General features: G+C 44.8%; 1 protein-coding gene across 1 annotated transcript; it reads right to left on the bottom strand.

The window, feature by feature from the left end:
* Nucleotides 1-13,890: 13,890 nt before the first annotated feature.
* On the bottom strand, nt 13,891-15,101 carry LOC110611030. Its single transcript, XM_043954759.1, has 3 exons — nt 15,084-15,101; nt 14,146-15,003; nt 13,891-14,004 (listed from the first exon to the last, which is right to left on the bottom strand). Exons 1-3 carry the CDS (start codon nt 15,099-15,101, stop codon nt 13,891-13,893), a joined length of 990 nt encoding a protein of 329 aa, XP_043810694.1.
* Between the last annotated feature and the right edge of the window lie 8,938 nt (nt 15,102-24,039).

A 24,039-nucleotide genomic window follows, 5' to 3' on the forward strand; every position in this document is an offset into this window, starting at 1 on the left:
TCAAGCCATAGTCCTCCTCTTACTCCTTCTGATACCTTTATATAGCACAGACCAGCTTCCAGTTGACGTCTTTTAGAGTTTCGTTCGATGAATCCTCATCCTCTAGCTTGGCATTCCCTTTGAATTATGTTTGAATCACTTCCGTCTGAGTCCTCGGGGTCTCAAAAGAAGCCTCCTCCCTTATCCTAGGAGTCATAAATGAGACCATCTCCCGAGTTTTATATTGCTCGAGAGTTATCTGCAGCTTTTTAATGTATTGGAGTATTTGCTCATTATTCAGGTTATTAAGCTCCGCCTCGTTGACTATGGATGGAGCGTTTTGTCCACAGTGGGGATGGAAGAGATGATAGCCCCCTTGTTGGCAGCAAACTTAGCAGCAGCTCGTGCGTTGTCAGCCATTTAAAGAAAAAATATTTTTTATTTATTAGGGGAAAGTGATTTAGAAAGCCGAATTTAATCCAAATGAATAAAAATAATTCAATGGATCTCGACAATGGAACTGTAATGACCCAGGAACCGGACTGCTACCGGCGCTAGGGTTCAGATCGACTTAAGGAGCCCGTAGCAAACCTACTATACATCCTAGTACACCTGATAAAATCTCATACATGATCACATGATATAACAAAAACATAAACTTTCCATGAAATAAGGCTTGACCTGTGCATGCATCTAAACTAAAAACACAAACCCATACTAGAACCCTCATCAAATGCTCCAGTATGGTAAACATCACATGTCTCAAGTTTAGTTCAAACATAACTCATAATTAAAACTTTTACATAAGAATCATGTAAATAGGGATTACAAGGTCAAAAGTTAGAGCAAAGCACTATTCTAAAACTAAAAAGTAATACATGTCCACAACTACACTATTATAAAGGACTATACCAGCAACTCAGCTGTAACGCCCCGGAAACCGGACCGCTACCGGCGCTAGGATTCAGGTCGGCTTAAGGCCGCCAGAACCCGTAGCAAGCCAAACATACATCCTGTGAACCTGTTTAATCCCATACATGATCAACATCATACATAAAAAAATTAAAACTTTTCTTTCCAAGCCTAACCTGTGCATACATAACATATCATAAACCCCTCATTGGAGTCCTCATCAAATACCCCAATGGGTAACATAACATATGTTAGGCTTAGATAACATAAACATCATAAAAACATTTTTTTGGATCATATACACAAGGGATTAAAACAAACTCCAGTCAAGCACATTCTAAACTTTCATTACATTACATCTCATACTTTTACATTACAAACAAACCATGTCCACTACTATACTATTACATAGACTTCTCTTACTCTGCTGACTTCTCTATCTACTCTGCACCTGCAAGACTGGGGTTAGGGGAGAGGGGGTGAGCTATAAAGCCCAGCGAGCAGAACGATAAAAACATGTGATTTAGTTTCACCCTTTTTATGTTTATTATTATTCATTTTATTATTAAGAACATTTGTTTTAGTTCCTCCATTTTTAGGTATATTATTATTCATTTTATTATTATGATTATACTTTTTCTTTCTTTTTCTTATACATGCTTTCATGAAATGCATCACATCACAGCTAATCACATAAAGGATGGTATTGTCACCATTAGTCCTCAACATCTCCAAGTGCCAGGGGCGTAGAATGGGCCTCACTGGTCTTTCTCTTACATAACATAACATAACATTCCAAGTGCCAGGGGCGTAGAATGGGCCTCGCTGGTCTTCCATAACATATCATCATAACATAACATCAGAGGACTATGGATCACCCAACAACCATCCACATCAACATCAATTTATGCAATGCAGCATATTCGTGAATTCTAATGCAAACATCCTGAAATATTGCATGGCATAATGATGCATGGGCAATGCTTTATGATTCATTCATTTATTCATTTACTTTACTTTAAAACTTAAGGAGTTGTTCTACTCACCTGGTGACTGAAGCTTTAACAACGAACTCTGAACGACTATCTCACAACCGGGGGTCTCGGTTCCTCGGGTCCAAACCTACACAGGTGGACTCAAATGAGGCACCAAACAACAAGAACATAACTCTAAACATACCCCCAAAAACCTCCTAAAAACACCTCAAAACAACCCTAGAAAACATGCAAGAAAAGGCTGGGAAGGGCACTTTCGGCGGCACCTTCGGCGGCCGGAAGTCCCTCCAGAGCCGAAAGTCAGGCAGGTTCGGCGGCACCTTCGGCGGCCGAAACTCCCAGAAAGAGGCGAAACTCGTGCATGTTCGGCGGCACCTTCGGCGGCCGAAAGTCTCGGACAGAGCCGAAACTCAAACTTTCGGGGGCAAGCTTCGGCAGCCTAAAGCTGCCTCACAAGCCATGTTCGGCGGCCGAAACTCCCTTCGGCTGCCGAACCTGGTTTCTGCCAAAGGGCAGAAACTTGGCTCCCTTAAGCATTTTTGCCTCCACACTCACCAAACATACATAAACTTGTTCTAGAACATGCATAAACACCATACATCACACCTAGGGGTCTCAAACTATCAAATACCCCAACTACAACACTTCAAACACACACAAACAACATACATTGTTCATCAAAACATCAAAACCCATAAACTCATCAACAAGCCTAAACATGCATCTCTACCCATAAAACAACTTAAAAGCTTGTTTAAAACACATAACAAGGGTGGATCCGAGCTTACCTCTTGAAGAAACGAGAGGAAAAGCGATCCTAGCTTGGAGATGGAGAGATTGAGCTCTTTGAACCTCCAAGTACCCAAAACTTGCTCTTTACTCACAAATCTTCAAAACAGAAGTTAAAACCCGTGAAAATCATGGAAGATCTAAGGAAAACACTCAAGATCGAGGGAGGGGTGGCGGAGACTCACCTTGGCCGCCAACGGGGGAGAAAAGCTCGCCCGTTCGGACCTAAGGGACCCTTTTATAGGTGGCTGGCCAGGCCACGTTCGGGGGCCAAAAGTGCCTCCGCATGCATGTCATGTTCGGCGACCGAACTTGACTTTCGGCGGCCGAACCTGAACTCCCCTCACTCATGCTTTCGGGGGCCTAACGTGCCTCCAAAACGCATGCATGTTCGGCGGCCGAACTTGACTTTCGGCGGCCGAACCTGGGTTTTCCTCCAAAGACTTTTCATGCAAAACTCATTTAATTTTCATACTTAAAACCATGAAATGCTTTAAAACATTTTATGAAAACATGTTTCTACCCTACTAGAGGCTTCCGACATCCGAGATTCCACCGGACGGTAGGAATTCCGATACCAGAGTCTAGCCGGGTATTACATTCTTCCCCCCTTAAGAACATTCGTCCCCGAATGTTCACTAAACAACACATATAAAACATAAACATAAAACACATTACACTGACCTTAAAAGAGATGAGGATGTTGCTGGAGCATGGACTCCCGTGTCTCCCACGTGCACTCTTCCAAGTTGTGGTGGTTCCACAGGACTTTCACCATCGGGATTTCCTTGTTTCTTAACTTTCTGATCTGGGTGTCTATGATCCGTACTGGCTGTTCAACATAGGTGAGATCCTCTTGGACCTCCATATCAGGCTCACTAAGAACCTTGCTCGGATCTGACACAAACTTCCTCAACATCGAAACATGGAAAACCGGATGGATTCTTGCCATTGAAGCAGGTAAATCTAGCTTGTACGACACATTACCAATCTTTTGCAAGATTTCAAAGGGTCCGATGTATTGTGGGGCTAGTTTACCTTTCTTCCCGAAGCGAACCACTCCCTTCATTGGAGACACCTTGAGCAATACCAGATCCCCCTCCTGAAACTCTAACTGTCTCCTGCGGACGTCTGCATAACTCTTTTGTCTGCTTGCAGCAGTCTTGATTCTCTCTCTGATTATGGGTACCACCCTGCTGGTAATCTCTACTAGCTCAGGCCCTGCCAAGGCCTTCTCTCCAACTTCCTCCCAGCAAACAGGTGATCTGCACTTCCTTCCGTACAAAGCTTCATATGGAGCCATCCCGATGCTAGCATGATGGCTGTTGTTGTAGGCAAACTCCACCAAAGGTAGATGCTGCCTCCAAGAACCGCCAAAGTCCAGCACACACATCCTGAGCATATCCTCTATAGTCTGGATGGTCCTTTCTGACTGTCCATCAGTCTGGGGGTGGAAGGCAGTACTGAAATCCAACCTAGTACCCATGGCATTCTGCAGACTCCGCCAAAACCTGAAGGTGAACTGGGGCCCTCTATCTGACACTATAGAAACAGGAACCCCATGCAGCCTGACGATCTCATCCACATACACCTGCGCCAACTTGTCCACAGAGTAGCCACTCCTGACAGGGATGAAGTGAGCAGATTTGGTGAGTCTGTCCACAATCACCCATATGGAGTCCAATCTGTTGGACGCCGCCGGTAACCCTACCACGAAATCCATAGCTATATTTTCCCATTTCCATTGTGGAATCGGTAGCGGGTTAAGCATTCCAGTCGGCTTCTGATGTTCCAGCTTCACCCTCTGACACACTTCGCAGGCTGACACGAACTGTGCCACTTCTTTCTTCATTGCTGGCCACCAATAAACTTTCTTCAAATCTTGATACATCTTGGTGGCTCCGGGGTGAATGCTGTATCTTGCATTATGAGCCTCTCTCATAATGTCTCCTTTTAGCCCTATGTCATCTGGTACACATAATCGACTCCCATAGCGGAGGATCCCTTTGTTATCAAATCTGTACTCACTACCACTGCCTGACTGAACAGTTCTGGCAATCTTCACTAACTCGGGGTCCTCATGCTGTTTCTGAGCAACTTGCTCAAGGAACACGGGTGTCACTTTCATCTGAGCCAACAAGGCGCCTGTACCTGACAACTCTAACTGTAGCCCTTCTTCGATGAGCTTGTAGAACTCCTTCACCACTGGCCTCCTCTCTGCCGATATGTGGGATAAACTGCCTAGTGACTTCCGGCTTAGGGCGTCTGCCACGACATTCGCCTTACCCGGATGATACTGAATCTTGCAATCATAGTCACTCAGCAGTTCTACCCATCTTCTCTGTCTCAAATTCAAATCTCTCTGACTCAGGATGTACTGCAGGCTCTTATGATCTGTAAAGATCTCACATTTTACCCCATAGAGGTAGTGCCTCCACATCTTGAGTGCAAAGATTACTGCTGCCATCTCCAGGTCGTGTGTGGGGTAATTCGACTCATGCTTCTTCAGCTGCCTAGAAGTATAAGCAATCACCCTCTCATTCTGCATCAGTACACAACCCAGTCCCACACGGGACGCATCGCAAAAGACTGTAAAGTCCTCATCGCTAGATGGCAGAGCTAAAACTGGTGCTGAAGTCAACCTCTTCTTAAGCTCTTCAAAACTCTCTTCGCACTGGTCGGTCCACAGAAACTTCTGATTCTTCCTGGTTAACCTGGTCAGCGGAGCTGCTATCTTTGAGAAGTCCTGAACGAACCTCCTGTAGTAACCAGCCAAACCCAAGAAACTTCTAATCTCTGTCGCTGAAGTGGGTCTAGGCCAGTTAGCCACAGTTTCTGTCTTCTTGGGGTCCACCTCAATACCATTCTCTGACACTACATGCCCCAAGAACGAAATGCTCCTCAGCCAGAACTCACATTTAGAGAACTTGGCATACAAGCCATGTTCCCTCAAAGTCTGCAAGACCAACCGCAGATGATGGGCATGCTCTTCTGCATTCCTGGAATACACTAAGATATCATCTATGAAGACAATAACGAAGTGATCTAGGTATTGGCTAAATACTCTGTTCATGAGATCCATGAATGCTGCAGGGGCGTTTGTTAACCCGAACGGCATCACTAGGAACTCAAAATGCCCATATCTGGTCCTGAATGCTGTCTTTGGCACATCTTCATCTCTGATCCTCAGCTGATGATACCCAGATCTCAGATCTATTTTGGAGAAACAACCTGCTCCTGCTAGCTGGTCAAATAGATCATCGATCCTAGGCAACGGGTACTTGTTCTTGGTAGTGACCTTGTTCAACTGTCTGTAGTCGATACAAAGTCTGAGGGATCCATCCTTCTTTTTCACGAACAACACTGGAGCACCCCAAGGTGAGGTACTCGGTCGGATGAAACCCTTATCTACCAGCTCTTGTAACTGTTCCTTAAGCTCCTTCAGCTCTGCTGGCGCCATCCTGTAGGGAGGGATAGAGATCGGTCTGGTTCCTGGCATTAATTCTATCTCGAACTCTATCTCCCTAGGAGGCGGTAATCCTGGCAGCTCGTCTGGGAAAACATCTAAAAACTCTCTAACCACAGGCACCGAGGCGGGCTCTCTGACATCTCTGTCTAGCTCTCTCACATGAGCTAGATAACCCTGACAACCCCTCCTGAGCAGCCTACGAGCCTGTAGGGCTGATATCAAACCTCTAGGTGTACTCCCCCTGTCTCCTCTAAAGACAACCTCTGACCCATCCTGACATCTGAACTTAACTACCTTGTCTCTGCAATCCAAGGTAGCACCATGGGTAGATAGCCAATCCATCCCTAGAATGACGTCAAAATCTGTCAAGTCTAGAACCACTAGGTCGGCGGATAGGCATCTTCCCTCTATGAAAACTGGACTGTACTGGCAGACTGACTCTGCCACTGACGGGTCACATTTGGGTCCACTGACCCATAGGGGACACTCTAACCCAGAGACCATCAAACCCAACCTCTCGACCGCTCTCGGAGAAACAAAAGAATGGGATGCACCCGGGTCCATTAAGGCATAAGCATCTGAACAACCAATGATGATATTACCTGACACCACGGTGTTGGATGCGTTTGCCTCCTGCTGTGTCATTGTGAAGATCCGTGCTGGAGCTGACGGACCTTCCCCTCTGTAAACTGATGAAGAAGAGGCTGACCCTCTCCCTCGGCCTCTGCCACTAGCCTGTGTTGCGGCTGAAGCTGCTGGCTGTGCCACACTACCTGAAGTTGTCTGCTGGGGCTGTGCCGTAGGAACTGCTCTCGGACACTCCCAAGACATGTGTCCCTCTTGCCCACACCTGTAGCAGGCTGTCGTCCCAAAACGGCATACCCCTCTGTGTAGTTTACCACACCTTGCACAAACTGCATTATCAGCGCCAGAGCTTGAGCCACTTCCTAATCCCAGACCTGACTTGATCTTGCTCCAGAACTTATTCTTCTTTGGTTTCTTAGTGGTACTGCTCCACTTCTTACTAGCTGAACTCAAGGATGAAGGGTCTATCCTTCCCCCACCTGAGGTCTTAGAACCAGAAGGTTGTGCCACTGACTGCTTGACTTTTCCCTCTATTACGGCACTAGCCTCCATTCTCCTGGCCATGTCTATAATGGCATGGAAACTTTCTCTATCAGCTGACTGAATCAAGGAGGAATACCTGGAATTGAGCCTCATGATATACCTCCTCGACTTCTTCGGATCTGTGTCCAGATGTTGCCCAGCAAACGGCAACAACTCTAAGAATCTATCGGTGTACTCATCGACACCCATCTCGTCTGTCTGCTTCAGCTGTTCAAACTCAATCACCTTCAGCTCCCTGGAACTGTCAGGGAAAGCCCATCCTTCGAACTCATTCGCAAACTCCTCCCATGAAAGACTGTCCACCCTCGGTTTCACATAGCCCTTGAACCACTCACGGGCCTTTTTGCATTTCAAGGTGAAACCAGCCATCTGAATGCCTCTGCTGTCATCAGCCCCTATCTCATCTGTAATTGTTTTGACCTTCTCCAGGTACACAAACGGATCATCACCGGTATCAAACTGGGGAGCACCCAACTTCATATAGTCGGTCATCTTGGCCTTGCTCCCTCCAGATGAGGTAGGTTGAGGTCTTTGGGTTTCTGGAACTGTGGGTTCTGCTGGTAGTGGTGGTGCGACATCCCCTGGGATAGGGTTTGCCGTGCCTGGATGGAAGGATGGAGGTGGGTACATAGGGTACTGTGGATACTGTGGGTAGAAAGGTGGGTATGGCATGTGAGAAGGGTAATGATTAAAACTGGGGAAATCCGATGTACTTCCAATCGAATACCCGGGGTATGGTGAAAAAGGTGGGTACTGGGGTGGTGGAACAAACCCCGAGGCCTGAGTGCCTCCCTGAGACTCACCCATGCCCTCTTCTGGCATGCTCACACCAAGACTACCATCCCTCCTCTGGTCCACATCCATCTCTTCTCCCACATCCACTGACCTTCTTTCCTGAACTGTACCCCTTACTGATCTGCTTCTACCCAGATCCAAGGACCTTCTAGGGTCCCTCACTGCTCTGTCCCTGTTGGATCTGCTTGACATTGCCCTTGGCAATGCTGGAGGACGGGCGCTCGTGCCCTCATCCTCCGGTGGTACTCTAGTCAATCTAGCCGATCGACGAGTTCCTCGCATTCTGTTTACTGAAAAACAGCACAGATAACAAAACATTAGCATCAAATGGTTCATGTGGAAACACATGAACCCACATCATATACATAGCATATCTCATGACATATCATACTTTCATGCAAGACAGGACTCTACATCCTATCCTAGTGGACATGATTTCCTATTGTGCTTGACCTTTCTATCACATCTATGAGCCCGACACTCTAGGTCCGACCATATGAACCTAGGGCTCTGATACCACTCTGTAACGCCCCGGAAACCGGACCGCTACCGGCGCTAGGATTCAGGTCGGCTTAAGGCCGCCAGAACCCGTAGCAAGCCAAACATACATCCTGTGAACCTGTTTAATCCCATACATGATCAACATCATACATAAAAAAATTAAAACTTTTCTTTCCAAGCCTAACCTGTGCATACATAACATATCATAAACCCCTCATTGGAGTCCTCATCAAATACCCCAATGGGTAACATAACATATGTTAGGCTTAGATAACATAAACATCATAAAAACATTTTTTTGGATCATATACACAAGGGATTAAAACAAACTCCAGTCAAGCACATTCTAAACTTTCATTACATTACATCTCATACTTTTACATTACAAACAAACCATGTCCACTACTATACTATTACATAGACTTCTCTTACTCTGCTGACTTCTCTATCTACTCTGCACCTGCAAGACTGGGGTTAGGGGAGAGGGGGTGAGCTATAAAGCCCAGCGAGCAGAACGATAAAAACATGTGATTTAGTTTCACCCTTTTTATGTTTATTATTATTCATTTTATTATTAAGAACATTTGTTTTAGTTCCTCCATTTTTAGGTATATTATTATTCATTTTATTATTATGATTATACTTTTTCTTTCTTTTTCTTATACATGCTTTCATGAAATGCATCACATCACAGCTAATCACATAAAGGATGGTATTGTCACCATTAGTCCTCAACATCTCCAAGTGCCAGGGGCGTAGAATGGGCCTCACTGGTCTTTCTCTTACATAACATAACATAACATTCCAAGTGCCAGGGGCGTAGAATGGGCCTCGCTGGTCTTTCTCTTACATAGTGCCAGGGGCGTAGAATGGGCCTCGCTGGTCTTCCATAACATATCATCATAACATAACATCAGAGGACTATGGATCACCCAACAACCATCCACATCAACATCAATTTATGCAATGCAGCATATTCGTGAATTCTAATGCAAACATCCTGAAATATTGCATGGCATAATGATGCATGGGCAATGCTTTATGATTCATTCATTTATTCATTTACTTTACTTTAAAACTTAAGGAGTTGTTCTACTCACCTGGTGACTGAAGCTTTAACAACGAACTCTGAACGACTATCTCACAACAGGGGGTCTCGGTTCCTCGGGTCCAAACCTACACAGGTGGACTCAAATGAGGCACCAAACAACAAGAACATAACTCTAAACATACCCCCAAAAACCTCCTAAAAACACCTCAAAACAACCCTAGAAAACATGCAAGAAAAGGCTGGGAAGGGCACTTTCGGCGGCACCTTCGGCGGCCGGAAGTCCCTCCAGAGCCGAAAGTCAGGCAGGTTCGGCGGCACCTTCGGCGGCCGAAACTCCTAGACAGAGGCGAAACTCGTGCATGTTCGGCGGCACCTTCGGCGGCCGAAAGTCTCGGACAGAGCCGAAACTCCAACTTTCGGGGGCAAGCTTCGGCAGCCTAAAGCTGCCTCACAAGCCATGTTCGGCGGCCGAAACTCCCTTCGGCTGCCGAACCTGGTTTCTGCCAAAGGGCAGAAACTTGGCTCCCTTAAGCATTTTTGCCTCCACACTCACCAAACATACATAAACTTGTTCTAGAACATGCATAAACACCATACATCACACCTAGGGGTCTCAAACTATCAAATACCCCAACTACAACACTTCAAACACACACAAACAACATACATTGTTCATCAAAACATCAAAACCCATAAACTCATCAACAAGCCTAAACATGCATCTCTACCCATAAAACAACTTAAAAGCTTGTTTAAAACACATAACAAGGGTGGATCCGAGCTTACCTCTTGAAGAAACGAGAGGAAAAGCGATCCTAGCTTGGAGATGGAGAGATTGAGCTCTTTGAACCTCCAAGTACCCAAAACTTGCTCTTTACTCACAAATCTTCAAAACAGAAGTTAAAACCCGTGAAAATCATGGAAGATCTAAGGAAAACACTCAAGATCGAGGGAGGGGTGGCGGAGACTCACCTTGGCCGCCAACGGGGGAGAAAAGCTCGCCCGTTCGGACCTAAGGGACCCTTTTATAGGTGGCTGGCCAGGCCACGTTCGGGGGCCGAAAGTGCCTCCGCATGCATGTCATGTTCGGCGGCCGAACTTGACTTTCGGCGGCCGAACCTGAACTCCCCTCACTCATGCTTTCGGGGGCCTAACGTGCCTCCAAAACGCATGCATGTTCGGCGGCCGAACTTGACTTTCGGCGGCCGAACCTGGGTTTTCCTCCAAAGACTTTTCATGCAAAACTCATTTAATTTTCATACTTAAAACCATGAAATGCTTTAAAACATTTTATGAAAACATGTTTCTACCCTACTAGAGGCTTCCGACATCCGAGATTCCACCGGACGGTAGGAATTCCGATACCAGAGTCTAGCCGGGTATTACATCAGCCGACTTTCTCGAGCTAACTCTGATCATGCAAACTTGGAGTTAGGGGAATGGGATAAGCTATAAGAGCCTAGTGAGCAGAACATAAAAATAGTTCAATAAAAATATGATCGAATGAAATGCATCACAACACAAACAATTCACATCAAGATGGATTTTTCACCAGTAACTCTCTACAAATTCCAATAGTGCCCAGCCCACGACGAGTGCTCCTCAGGACTTCCTCTTAAACATGACATAACATAAAAAAAATTCATAGTGCTAGGGGCATAGAATGAGTCTCGACTTGGACTTTCTCTTACATATTGCTAGGGGCGTAGAATGGGTCTCGACCTGGACTTCCATATACATCATAACATATCATACTCGAGGGCTAGTGGGTCATCCAACATCCATCCACAACAACAGTAAATTATGCAATGCATCATATTCGTGAAATCTAATACAAATAATCTAATACAAATAACCTAATACATATACATAGCAATTGTGATGCATGAGCATGCTTAAAAGGCTTGATTACTTTAAAATAATAGATTAGTTCAGTTCTACTCACCTTTGACCGACGCTCACCTAACACGGACGCAGCTATCTCACTGCAGGCCTATACGGTCTTCCAAGTCCGATCCTACACAGATGAACTCAAATGAGGGACCAAACATAACTTTTACAAGACTCTAAAGAACTCTCCAAAAACCCCATAAAACATACCAAAACATGCATATAAAATAGGGAAAATTACTTCTTAGTCCCTGAGGTTTAACGTAATTAACACTTCTGTCCCTCTATTTTGACGACCCAACACTTAAGTCCCTCACTTTCTCTTCCGTCCGAATTCGTAGTCCCTCCGTCAAAAATGGCCGTTTGGTCAAAGAGTCAAAAGTGAGAGGTGAGAATTTATTCCAAAATTACCCTTAATGAACTTATTAAATCCCCTCAATCTAAGATCCCGCAATATTTCTTTTTCCTCTCTCTCCTCTCTCCTTTCTCTCCTTCCCCTGCTGTAGAAACAGCTTCTCTATTGCAGGATTGACCTTGATTCTCTCTTCCTTAGGAAAGGAAAAGGATAACTCCCTTTGATTTTCAAGTAATTTCTTGTGTCAACTCTATTCTTCAATTTATTTTCCTTTCGGCTTCTGACCCTTTTTTTCCCTAATTTTGGGCCTCTGTGATTGCTGTTTTTCTTTCTCTTTTGTTCTGTTATTCTCTGAAATTTGCAACCTTTGGGTTTGGATTTTGGTGTTTGGTTGTTAAAACCCACATCACAAAAACACACAGCTTCTCTATTTTGTTGACGATTATTGTGAATCATCATTAGAGAAGAATAATGTCTGCATCAAACTCTATTCTTCAATTTATTTTCCTTTCGGCTTCTGACCCTTTTTTTCCCTAATTTTGGGCCTCTGTGATTGCTGTTTTTCTTTCTCTTTTGTTCTGTTATTCTCTGAAATTTGCAACCTTTGGGTTTGGATTTTGGTGTTTGGTTGTTAAAACCCACATCACAAAAACACACAGCTTCTCTATTTTGTTGACGATTATTGTGAATCATCATTAGAGAAGAATAATGTCTGCATCAAGTGGGTCTGCCAGGTACTGGAACGGAAGATTGAAGAACGTGAACTGCAGATGTGGCAAAAGGGCTGGGATAAGAATTTCTGAGTCAGCCGAAAACCCTAATAGGCCATATTATTTTTGCAGAGATAATGTGTGTGGAAGTTTTCGTGGCTGGTGTGAACCTGTGAATCAAAGTTCAACTCCATCAAGTGGCAGCATTAACGTGGATGAGGGATGGAAAATCGAAAAAAGAACACCTATAGAAGAAATGCTAGAGAAGGTAATAGAAGATATTGCAAAGATGAAGAATGATTTGAAGAAGATAAAGGAAGAACAAAGAGCTACTAGAGATGAGATTGCAAATATTGGGGGGATTATGTGCCACTTGAGAACAATTTATATTGTTTTGATTGTTATTTTAGTTGGAGTAGCAATGAAAGTGATTTGAAATAATATGTACCAGAAATTTAGATAATAGAAACTATCCTTTTTTGCTATGAATATATATTTCAAATTTACAGTATTACAATGGATTAAAGTGTTTGAATATTTAATTTTATGAGGACGTAAGTGTTTTAAAAACTGAATACATAAGGACTAAAGTGTCTGCAAATTTAAAAATATGAGGATTATAGTGTTTGAATATTTTAATATATGGGGACTATAGTGTTGTAAATTTTTAGTTAATCAAGTGACAGTATTCTTCACATATGTATTATTTTGTTACAAAGTACTTTATCCCTATTCACATATAAAAATGTTATAAAAAAAATAGTCAACAATAAATGTAAATGCATACACAGGATGTGAAAAAAACTGAATATTCATTCATATAAAAGTTTGATCATTTGAATAACAACATAAGTCTTATCATTGTATTGATCAAATCCATTACATTGCAAATGCAATTTTTTCCATTACATTACAAAATATATACAAAAAGGCCTATCTAAATTCTCCCAAGTTGTCCAAAATAGCTTTACAATATCTGCATATCTGAAATGGCCTGTATATTTCCAAAATAGCTGCACATCAAAAGATTTCAAGAAGACCAATACATGTTCAACCTGCAAATAAAATCAGCAAAAAGGATATATATATTAAAAACTGCACAGTAATTATGTCCAAAAAAAAATCAAAATTTCATCCAATTTGGACTAAATTAAAACTCACCAAATTTGTTCAAAAAAACATGTTGCACATCTAATATATCCAACAAAAAACTCACAACATGCACACCTGTCCACAAAAAATATCACAACATGCAAAAATAATCTGCCCAAAAAAACATAAGTTCCATTTACAGATTTAATTTTCCAAAATGCATCTTAATTTGCTGATGCTTGGCTATGAAGGTCCATTGGTTGAGTAGAATTAATATCCACTGTCTCATGTCCAGTCTGCTCCATTTCAAAATGATTTCCCCTCTGACTACTGGTGGACTACAATCAAAATTAGTAGAAATAGTCAAATAAATTGAAATAATAAATGAAAATAATAATTGCACAAGATATTCTTACCCCACCAGGTGTAAATTGACAGGTTCTTTTGTTGTGTCCCAACTTGTGACACCTTTTGCAAACCACTGTGGCATTCCTTGTTCTCTTTGGAGCTGGACCTGCCTCACCATCCTCTCTCCTCCTTGCCTTTTTTGGTCTGCCTGGTTGTCTTTTCAAAGGAGGAGGCTGCATTGGTGGGTGATCCTCATCTGGTTGCAAATCCCTGTGTGGTATGGGATGTATTGCATGTTGATATACCTTCTTGTATGTAGAAATGGTGAAATATTCATCACAAAAGTCTTCAATCTCAGCTCTCTTGTATCCTATTGCTCTAACAGCATGCTTGCATGGCAAGCCTGAAATGTCCCACCAACCACATGAACAAGTTCTCCTTTCAAGTGAAACTGCAAACCTACAAGGACCTTCATGACATTCAAATTCATCATTTCTTCCCGGAATTAACTTCACACATCTACTCTGGTTTATAATTTGCCTCAAAGTCTTCTGAATTCTTGGGGTCACCTTACCTTGCCAAGTTGCAGCCTTCTCATACCTTTCATGGAATCTAAGCATACATTTTTGCCTTACCTTCTCAATGATTTGAATGATTGGCAAACCCCTCAGATTTCCAATCCAGCTGTTAAATGATTCAGTGAAATTGTTGGTGTAGTTGTCACACTTTGTTGTTGTCCAAAATGCATGTCTTGACCAATGTGAAAGTGGTATCTTCAGCAACCAATCATGAGGCTTCTTCTCCTTCTTAGATTTCATATTTCTCATATGTAGCCAAAACTCATATCCATGAGTAGCTTTGGCTGCATTCCAGAAGTCCTTCTTTAATGTCAACCCAGGAAACTCCTTCTTGAAATTACTGTATAAGTGTCTACAGCAAAACCTGTGAGCAGCTGAAGGAAATATATCCTTCACAGCTTCTTTTAATCCCTGCAAAAAAAAAATATTCATTATATAAAGTATATTGAAATAATTGTGAAAGGAATATAATGCAAATAATGAGCATATACCTTTTGTCTATCAGACATTATTGTCCATGGTCTGTCATCTGTACCTTGCCCAATACGTGATTCCATGCATTGTAGAAACCACCTCCAGCTATCTCCACATTCAGATTCAACTACTGCAAAAGCTAAGGGCAACACTCCCCTGTTGCCATCCTGTAATACCCGGCTCGAGTCCGGCATCGGAATTCCTGTCGTCCGGTGGAATCTTGGGTGTCGGAACCCTCGAGAAGGGTAATGCATATGTTTTCCAAGGTATTTTCACTTGTTTGTTTTCATGTTTGGAAGTGTGAAAAGCATTGAGTTTTGAAAGAAAAGCAACAAGGGAGAAATGCAAAGGTTCGGCCGCCGAAGGGTACTTTCGGCCGCCGAACATTGCATGGTTGCGGCTTCACGTTCGGCTGCCGAAGGTGGTCTGGCCAGCCACCTATAAAAGGGCCAAGAGTCGGTGGAAGGAGGGTATTTCTCATCCACTTGCAGCCAGAGGTGAGTTCCAGCCTCTCCTACGTTGACTTTCATGTTTTTCATGATTTTCATCAAATCTTTCAAGAGTTTCAAGAGTTTTGGTGATTTATGAAGGTTTTGAGCAAAAGAACCAAGGTTTGAAACTTGGAGCTTTGGAAGAGCTTTTCTTCATATCTCCACGTTAGGATCCTTCATCCTCAAGTTCTTTAAGAGGTAAGGGAAGATCCTGAGCTTCTTTGATGATTTTTAAAGGTTTTATGAAGTTTGAATGGGTAGTATGCATGTTTAGGTTTAGGTGAGGTTTGTGGTGATTTGTGGTGTTCAAGCATGTTTACGTGTTATGTGCTATGTTTGTTTGGGGTTTTAGGGTAGTTTTCGACCCCTTTGTGCATATATATGTGTATATGCTAGTTGGGCGTAGTTGCTATGCATGTTTGTAGGTTTTTGGGCAAAGTTTGCATGAAACAGAGCAGGGTTCTGCCCGAAGGCAAAACCAGGTTCGGCCGCCGAAGGAAGGTTCGGCCGCCGAACCCCTTGTGGAGGCAGTTTCGGCTGCCAAAGGTTGCCCCCGAAAGCTAGGCTTTCGGTTTAGAAAGAGCCTTTCGGCCGCCGAAAGAGGGAGTTCGGCCGCCGAAAGTGTGTGAGTTTCGTCTCTGGACGAGACCTTCGGCCGCCGAAGGTGCCGCCGAACATGCATGAGTTTCGTCTCTGGAGTGGGGTTTCGGCCGCCGAACCTGCCGCCGAAAGTGCCCTGTCCAGCTTTCTTTTGCATGTTTTATGTGATGGTTTTCGGTTTGTTTAGAGGGGTTTTGGGGAGTGTCTTAGAGATGTTCTTGAGTGAGTTTGGTCCCTCATTTGAGTCCACCTGTGTAGGTACGGACCAGAGGAATCAGGGAAATCAGCAGTGAGTCCAGTGTCAGAACCTGCAGTGTCAGTGCAAAGATAACCAGAGGTGAGTGGAATTTAACTTATGTTTGAATATGATAACTGATATTTTATCATGCTTCATGCATCATGACTATGCTATAGGGTGCGTGCATTAGTGTACACAAAGATGATGCATTGCATTTATCCTTGTACTTGGCATTGCTCCTTGTACATTGCTTATGTGAGACGGCACGGACTTCGTGAGGATTCATTAGCCCTCAGAGGAAGACCTGGAACAGCCCTACGGGGACCAGGCATAACACAAAGACCTGGAACAGCCCTACGGGGACCAGGCACATGGTACTTAGGTACCCCAGATTAGATAGAGGGATTTTTGATCCGTCCGGCCGAGGTGATGTGCTTATATGTTGCATTCCATGAGAGCATGTTTTATCACCTGTTATTTGACTATTCTACTCACTGGGCTATCGTAGCTCATCCCTCTCCCCTAACTTTAGTTGTGCAGGTTCAGAGGTCAGAGAGAACTCAGCAGGGTACAGGAAGAGTACAGAGTTTGGTAATAGCTAGTGTGGACATGTAAATGTATAGAGATAGTGTATATGTCTAGTGTATAGCATGGTGCTTGATTTATAAGACTTGTAATCCCATTGTGGAGTCACATGATCAGTTTATGTATGTTTCTTTATTGTTGTATGTTTATGAGCAAAACCAGGCTTAACATTATGAGTTTGATCCGCCTAGGGCCATGAGGAGCTCTAGTAGGGATTCGTAGAGAATAGAAAGATTGCATGCACAGGTTAAGCCTTGGAATGAAGAAAAGTTTTATGTTTTTACAGATACAGACAGGATAGCAGGCTTACTACGGGTCCCGGCGACCTTAAGTCGATCTGGATCCTAGTGCCGGTGGCAGTTCGGTTTCCGGGCTGTTACAGATTGGTATCAGAGCCCTAGGTTCACATGGTCGGACCTATAGAGAGAGAGTTGGGCTCATAGAGAGGTTTCGTAGGTCAAGTACCATAGGAAAAACATGTCCACTAGGATAGGATGTTAGTGATGTGCCATGCCCTGAGTTATGCATGTGCATGTTTTTGATGTGTTGCTGATGTGTTATATGATTTGTTGTTTTCCAGAGAGAGGGAAGATGCGAGGAACTCGTCGATCCGCGAGATTGACTGGAGTCCCACCTGTAAGTGAGGGTACAGCTGCTCGTCCACCTGCCTTGCCAAGGGCAAGATCTCACAGGTCAAGCAGGGAAGGAACGTTACGAGACCCTAGAAGGTCTTCTGACGAGAGCAGGAGAGGAGTAAACAGAGGGGGAAGGTCAGTAGAAGAAAGAGGTGTGCTGGAAGAGGGTCAGAGTAGAGATGTAAGCATGGGTGTAGGAAGGTCAGAAGAAGGTATGGGGGAATCCCAGGGAGGCATGCAGGCCTCGGGATTTGGCTATCCACCCTTTCCACAGGGCCCAGAGTATCCGATGGGAGGCACGTCGGATTACTCCAGCTTTGCCCCATATCCACCCTACATGCCATATATGCCCTATCCTTCCTTTTATCCACCATATCACATGTATCCACCCCCACCTGTTCATCCAAGTCCAGTACAGCCTGAAGTGAGGGAACCAGTTCCTCCACCACCATCTCCTGACCCAGTAGCCCCTGTTGTGGAAGCACCGCAACCCAGTTCTTCAGGGGGCAGTAAGGTGAAGATGACCGAGTACTTAAAGTTGGATGCTCCTAAATTCAATACAGGAGATGATCCCTTTGAGTATCTCAGTGCAGTTAGAATGATAACAAGTGAGTTGGGAGCAGATGATGGTAGAGCCATTGAGATGGCAGGGTTCACGTTAAAGTGCAAGAAAGCGAGAGAATGGTTCAAGAACTATGTGGACCCGAGACTTGAGAGTATGACATGGGAAGAGTTCGCCAACGAATTTGCTGGATGGGCTTTTCCTGACAGTTCCAGGGAACTAAAGGTTGTGGAGTTTGAGCAGTTGCGACAGACGGAGGAGATGAGCGTTGATGCATATACAGATAAGTTCCTGGAATTGTTGCCATATGTCGGTCAGGCATATGATACAGATCAGAAGAAGGCAAAGAGATATGCCACAAGGCTTCATCCCAGGTATTTCTCTTTGATTCTTCATGCTGAGAAGGAAAGTTTCCACTCTATTGTGGATGCTGCTAGAAAGATGGAGGCCAGTGCCATAAGTCAAGGGGTAGTCAAGGCACAGTCTTCTAGTGTTAAACCCGGTTCCTCCTCACAGAGTACAGCAAGTGCAAGTAAGAAGAGATGGGAGAAATTCAGAGGAAAGAGAGGCAAGTTCTGGAACAGGCTTAAGTCGGGTCTGGGAATGAGTAGTGGCTCCAGTTCTGGCGCAGATTTTCCAGTGTGTCAGAGGTGTGGCAAACAGCACAGAGGAGCTTGTCAGTTGGGATCCACAGCCTGCTATAGATGTGGGCAGGAGGGACATTATGCACGAGAATGTCCTCAGGCGACTTTGGTTGCACCATCCCAGCAGATGAGTACGGGCAGTGTAGTCCAGCCCGTAGCTTCAGCCATACCATCAAGCAGTGGCAGAGGAAGAGGAAGAGGGGCAGCCTCTTCAGCAGGGATGGGTTCCCGAGGTGCAGGTCCGTCAGCCCCAGCACGGATTTTCACCCTGACTCAGCAGGAGGCAGACACGTCAAACACGGTGGTGTCAGGTAATCTCATCATTGGGTGTTCTGAGGTGTATGCTTTAATGGACCCCGGTGCTTCTCACTCTTTCATTTCTTCTAGAGCTGCAGAGAGGTTGGGTCTGATAGTGTCTGAGTTAGAGTGTCCTCTATGGGTCAGTGGACCCAAATGTGATCCATCTTTGGCAGAGTCAGTCTGTCGGTTCAGTCCAGTGTGCATAGAGGGTAGATACCTTCCAGCTGACCTGGTGGTTCTAGAGTTGACAGATTTTGATGTCATTCTAGGGATGGACTGGTTATCTACGTATGATGCTACCCTGAACTGTAGAGACAAGGTAGTCAGTGTCAGAGACCAGGATGGGTCAGAGTGTGTCTTCAGAGGAGACAGGAGAGGGACACCTAGGGGTTTAATATCAGCCCTCCAGGCTCGTAGGATGTTAAGGAAGGGGTGTCAGGGGTTCCTAGCTTATGTGAGAGAGCTAGACAGTCAGGTTAGGGAACCATCCTCAGTACCAGTTGTTAGAGACTTCCCAGATTTGTTTCCTGAAGAGCTTCCAGGACTACCACCGGATAGGGAAATAGAGTTCGAGATTGAGTTGATGCCCAACGCCAGACCGATCTCTATTCCTCCCTACAGGATGGCACCAGCAGAGTTGCGAGAGTTGAAAGAGCAGTTACAGGATTTGGTAACTAAGGGTTTCATCCGCCCGAGTACCTCACCCTGGGGTGCTCCAGTATTATTTGTCAGAAAGAAGGATGGACCTCTGAGACTTTGTGTCGACTACAGACAGTTGAACAAAGTCACTATCAAAAATAAGTATCCATTACCCAGGATCGATGATCTATTCGACCAGCTGGCAGGAGCAGGTTGTTTTTCAAAAATAGATCTGAGATCTGGATACCATCAGTTGAAGATCAGGGAAGGAGATATATCCAAGACTGCTTTCAGAACCAGATATGGGCATTATGAGTTCCTTGTGATGCCGTTCGGGTTGACTAACGCCCCTGCAGCATTCATGGATCTCATGAACAGGGTTTTCAGGGAGTACTTGGATTGTTTTGTGATCGTCTTTATTGATGATATCTTGGTGTACTCCAGGAATGCAGAGGACCATGCCCAGCATCTGCGGATAGTGCTGCAAACCTTGAGAGAGCATGGCTTGTATGCCAAGTTCTCCAAGTGCGAGTTCTGGCTAAGGAGCATTTCCTTTTTGGGACATGTAGTATCAGAGGAAGGTATAGCAGTAGATCCCAAAAAGGTAGAGGCAGTAGCCAACTGGCCTACACCCACTACAGTGACAGAGATCAAGAGTTTTCTGGGTTTGGCAGGCTACTATCGGAGGTTCGTGCAGGACTTCTCGAAGATAGCTGCTCCTATGACCAGACTGACCAAAAAGAATCAGAAGTTCATATGGTCAGAGGATTGTGAGGAGAGTTTTGCAGAGTTGAAGAGACGGTTAACTTCAGCACCGGTGTTAGCGCTGCCGATCAGTGATGAAGATTTCACGGTGTTCTGTGATGCATCCCGAGTGGGATTAGGTTGTGTGTTGATGCAGAATGACCGAGTGATAGCTTATGCTTCTAGACAGCTGAAGAAGCACGAGCTGAATTACCCGACACACGATCTTGAGATGGCAGCTGTTATCTTTGCACTTAAGATGTGGAGGCATTACCTCTATGGGGTAAAATGTGAGATCTATACGGATCATAAGAGCCTGCAGCACATCTTAAGTCAGAGAGAGTTAAACTTGAGGCAGAGACGGTGGGTAGAATTGCTCAGTGATTATGATTGTAAGATCCAGTATCATCCGGGCAAGGCTAATGTTGTAGCTGATGCCTTAAGCCGAAAATCACTTGGCAGTTTATCCCACATTGCAGTAGAGAGAAGACCGGTGGTGAAGGATTTCTACAAGCTCATGGACGAAGGGTTACAGTTGCAGTTATCTGGTACAGGTGCTTTGCTCGCACAGATGAGAGTGACACCAGTGTTTCTAGAGCAAGTGGCGCTGAAACAGCACGAAGACCCCGAGTTAGTAAAGATTGCCAGGACTGTTCAGTCGGGCAACAGTGCAGAGTTTAGATTTGACGGAGAGGGGATTCTTCGGCACGGTAAGAGGTTATGTGTACCAGATGATAGCAGTTTGAAGGCCGACATTATGAGGGAAGCTCATAATACGCGGTATAGTATTCACCCGGGAGCCACCAAGATGTATCAAGATTTACGAAGAGTGTATTGGTGGCCAGCAATGAAGAGAGAAGTGGCACAGTTCGTGTCAGCCTGCGAGACATGTCAAAGGGTGAAGCTAGAGCACCAGAAGCCGGCTGGAATGCTTAACCCACTGCCAATTCCAGAATGGAAATGGGAGAACATAACTATGGATTTTGTAGTGGGATTACCGGCGACGTCTAACAGACTAGACTCCATCTGGGTAATTGTGGATAGACTCACGAAATCTGCTCACTTCATTCCAGTCAGGAGTAACTACTCTGTAGACAAGTTAGCGCAGGTGTATGTTGACGAAATAGTAAGGTTGCATGGAGTTCCAGTGTCGATAGTATCAGATCGAGGACCTCAGTTCACCTCCAGGTTTTGGCGGAGTCTGCAGAACGAAATGGGCACAAGGTTGGATTTCAGCACTGCTTTCCATCCACAGACAGACGGTCAGTCAGAAAGGACCATCCAGACCATTGAAGATATGCTGAGAATGTGTGTGTTAGACTTTGGCGGTTCTTGGAGACAGCATCTACCTCTGGTGGAGTTTGCCTACAATAACAGCCATCATGCTAGCATAGGGATGGCTCCTTATGAAGCTTTGTATGGGAGGAAGTGCCGAACACCTGTTTGCTGGGAAGAGGTAGGAGAGAAAACTCTTGCAGGGCCAGAGTTAGTTGAGATAACCAGCAAGTTAGTGCCTATCATCAGAGAGAGGATCAGAACAGCTGTAAGCAGACAGAAAAGCTATGCAGACATCCGTAGGAAGCAGATAGAGTTCCAGGAGGGGGATATGGTATTGCTTAAGGTGTCTCCGATGAAGGGCGTGGTTCGGTTTGGAAAGAAGGGTAAACTGGCCCACGGTACAGTGGTCCCTTTGAGATCTTGCAGAAGATCGGGCCTGTAGCGTATAAGCTAGATTTACCGGCTTCTATGGAAAGAATTCACCCGGTATTCCATGTTTCTATGTTGAGAAAATTTGTGTCAGATCCAGAGAAGGTTCTTAGTGAACCTGAGGTGGAAATCTTAAGTGATCTCACCTATGTAGAGCAGCCAGTGCGGCTCCTTGACACCCAGATCCGAAAACTGAGAAACAAGGAGATACCAATGGTGAAAGTTCTGTGGAACCACCACAACCTAGAAGAGTGCACGTGGGAGACTCGGGAGTCTATGCTCCAGCAATACCCATATCTGTTTTAAGGTTAGTTTTTCCCCTTTTCTATGGGTTTATGTTGTGTTAGGGACATTCGGGGACGAATGTTCTTAAGGGGGGGAGAATGTAATACCCGGCTCGAGTCCGGCATCGGAATTCCTGTCGTCCGGTGGAATCTTGGGTGTCGGAACCCTCGAGAAGGGTAATGCATATGTTTTCCAAGGTATTTTCACTTGTTTGTTTTCATGTTTGGAAGTGTGAAAAGCATTGAGTTTTGAAAGAAAAGCAACAAGGGAGAAATGCAAAGGTTCGGCCGCCGAAGGGTACTTTCGGCCGCCGAACATTGCATGGTTGCGGCTTCACGTTCGGCTGCCGAAGGTGGTCTGGCCAGCCACCTATAAAAGGGCCAAGAGTCGGTGGAAGGAGGGTATTTCTCATCCACTTGCAGCCAGAGGTGAGTTCCAGCCTCTCCTACGTTGACTTTCATGTTTTTCATGATTTTCATCAAATCTTTCAAGAGTTTCAAGAGTTTTGGTGATTTATGAAGGTTTTGAGCAAAAGAACCAAGGTTTGAAACTTGGAGCTTTGGAAGAGCTTTTCTTCATATCTCCACGTTAGGATCCTTCATCCTCAAGTTCTTTAAGAGGTAAGGGAAGATCCTGAGCTTCTTTGATGATTTTTAAAGGTTTTATGAAGTTTGAATGGGTAGTATGCATGTTTAGGTTTAGGTGAGGTTTGTGGTGATTTGTGGTGTTCAAGCATGTTTACGTGTTATGTGCTATGTTTGTTTGGGGTTTTAGGGTAGTTTTCGACCCCTTTGTGCATATATATGTGTATATGCTAGTTGGGCGTAGTTGCTATGCATGTTTGTAGGTTTTTGGGCAAAGTTTGCATGAAACAGAGCAGGGTTCTGCCCGAAGGCAAAACCAGGTTCGGCCGCCGAAGGAAGGTTCGGCCGCCGAACCCCTTGTGGAGGCAGTTTCGGCTGCCAAAGGTTGCCCCCGAAAGCTAGGCTTTCGGTTTAGAAAGAGCCTTTCGGCCGCCGAAAGAGGGAGTTCGGCCGCCGAAAGTGTGTGAGTTTCGTCTCTGGACGAGACCTTCGGCCGCCGAAGGTGCCGCCGAACATGCATGAGTTTCGTCTCTGGAGTGGGGTTTCGGCCGCCGAACCTGCCGCCGAAAGTGCCCTGTCCAGCTTTCTTTTGCATGTTTTATGTGATGGTTTTCGGTTTGTTTAGAGGGGTTTTGGGGAGTGTCTTAGAGATGTTCTTGAGTGAGTTTGGTCCCTCATTTGAGTCCACCTGTGTAGGTACGGACCAGAGGAATCAGGGAAATCAGCAGTGAGTCCAGTGTCAGAACCTGCAGTGTCAGTGCAAAGATAACCAGAGGTGAGTGGAATTTAACTTATGTTTGAATATGATAACTGATATTTTCTCATGCTTCATGCATCATGACTATGCTATAGGGTGCGTGCATTAGTGTACACAAAGATGATGCATTGCATTTATCCTTGTACTTGGCATTGCTCCTTGTACATTGCTTATGTGAGACGGCACGGACTTCGTGAGGATT

This window comes from Manihot esculenta, chromosome 3, assembly GCF_001659605.2.
Source record: "Manihot esculenta cultivar AM560-2 chromosome 3, M.esculenta_v8, whole genome shotgun sequence".
NCBI classification, from domain to species: domain Eukaryota; kingdom Viridiplantae; phylum Streptophyta; class Magnoliopsida; order Malpighiales; family Euphorbiaceae; genus Manihot; species Manihot esculenta.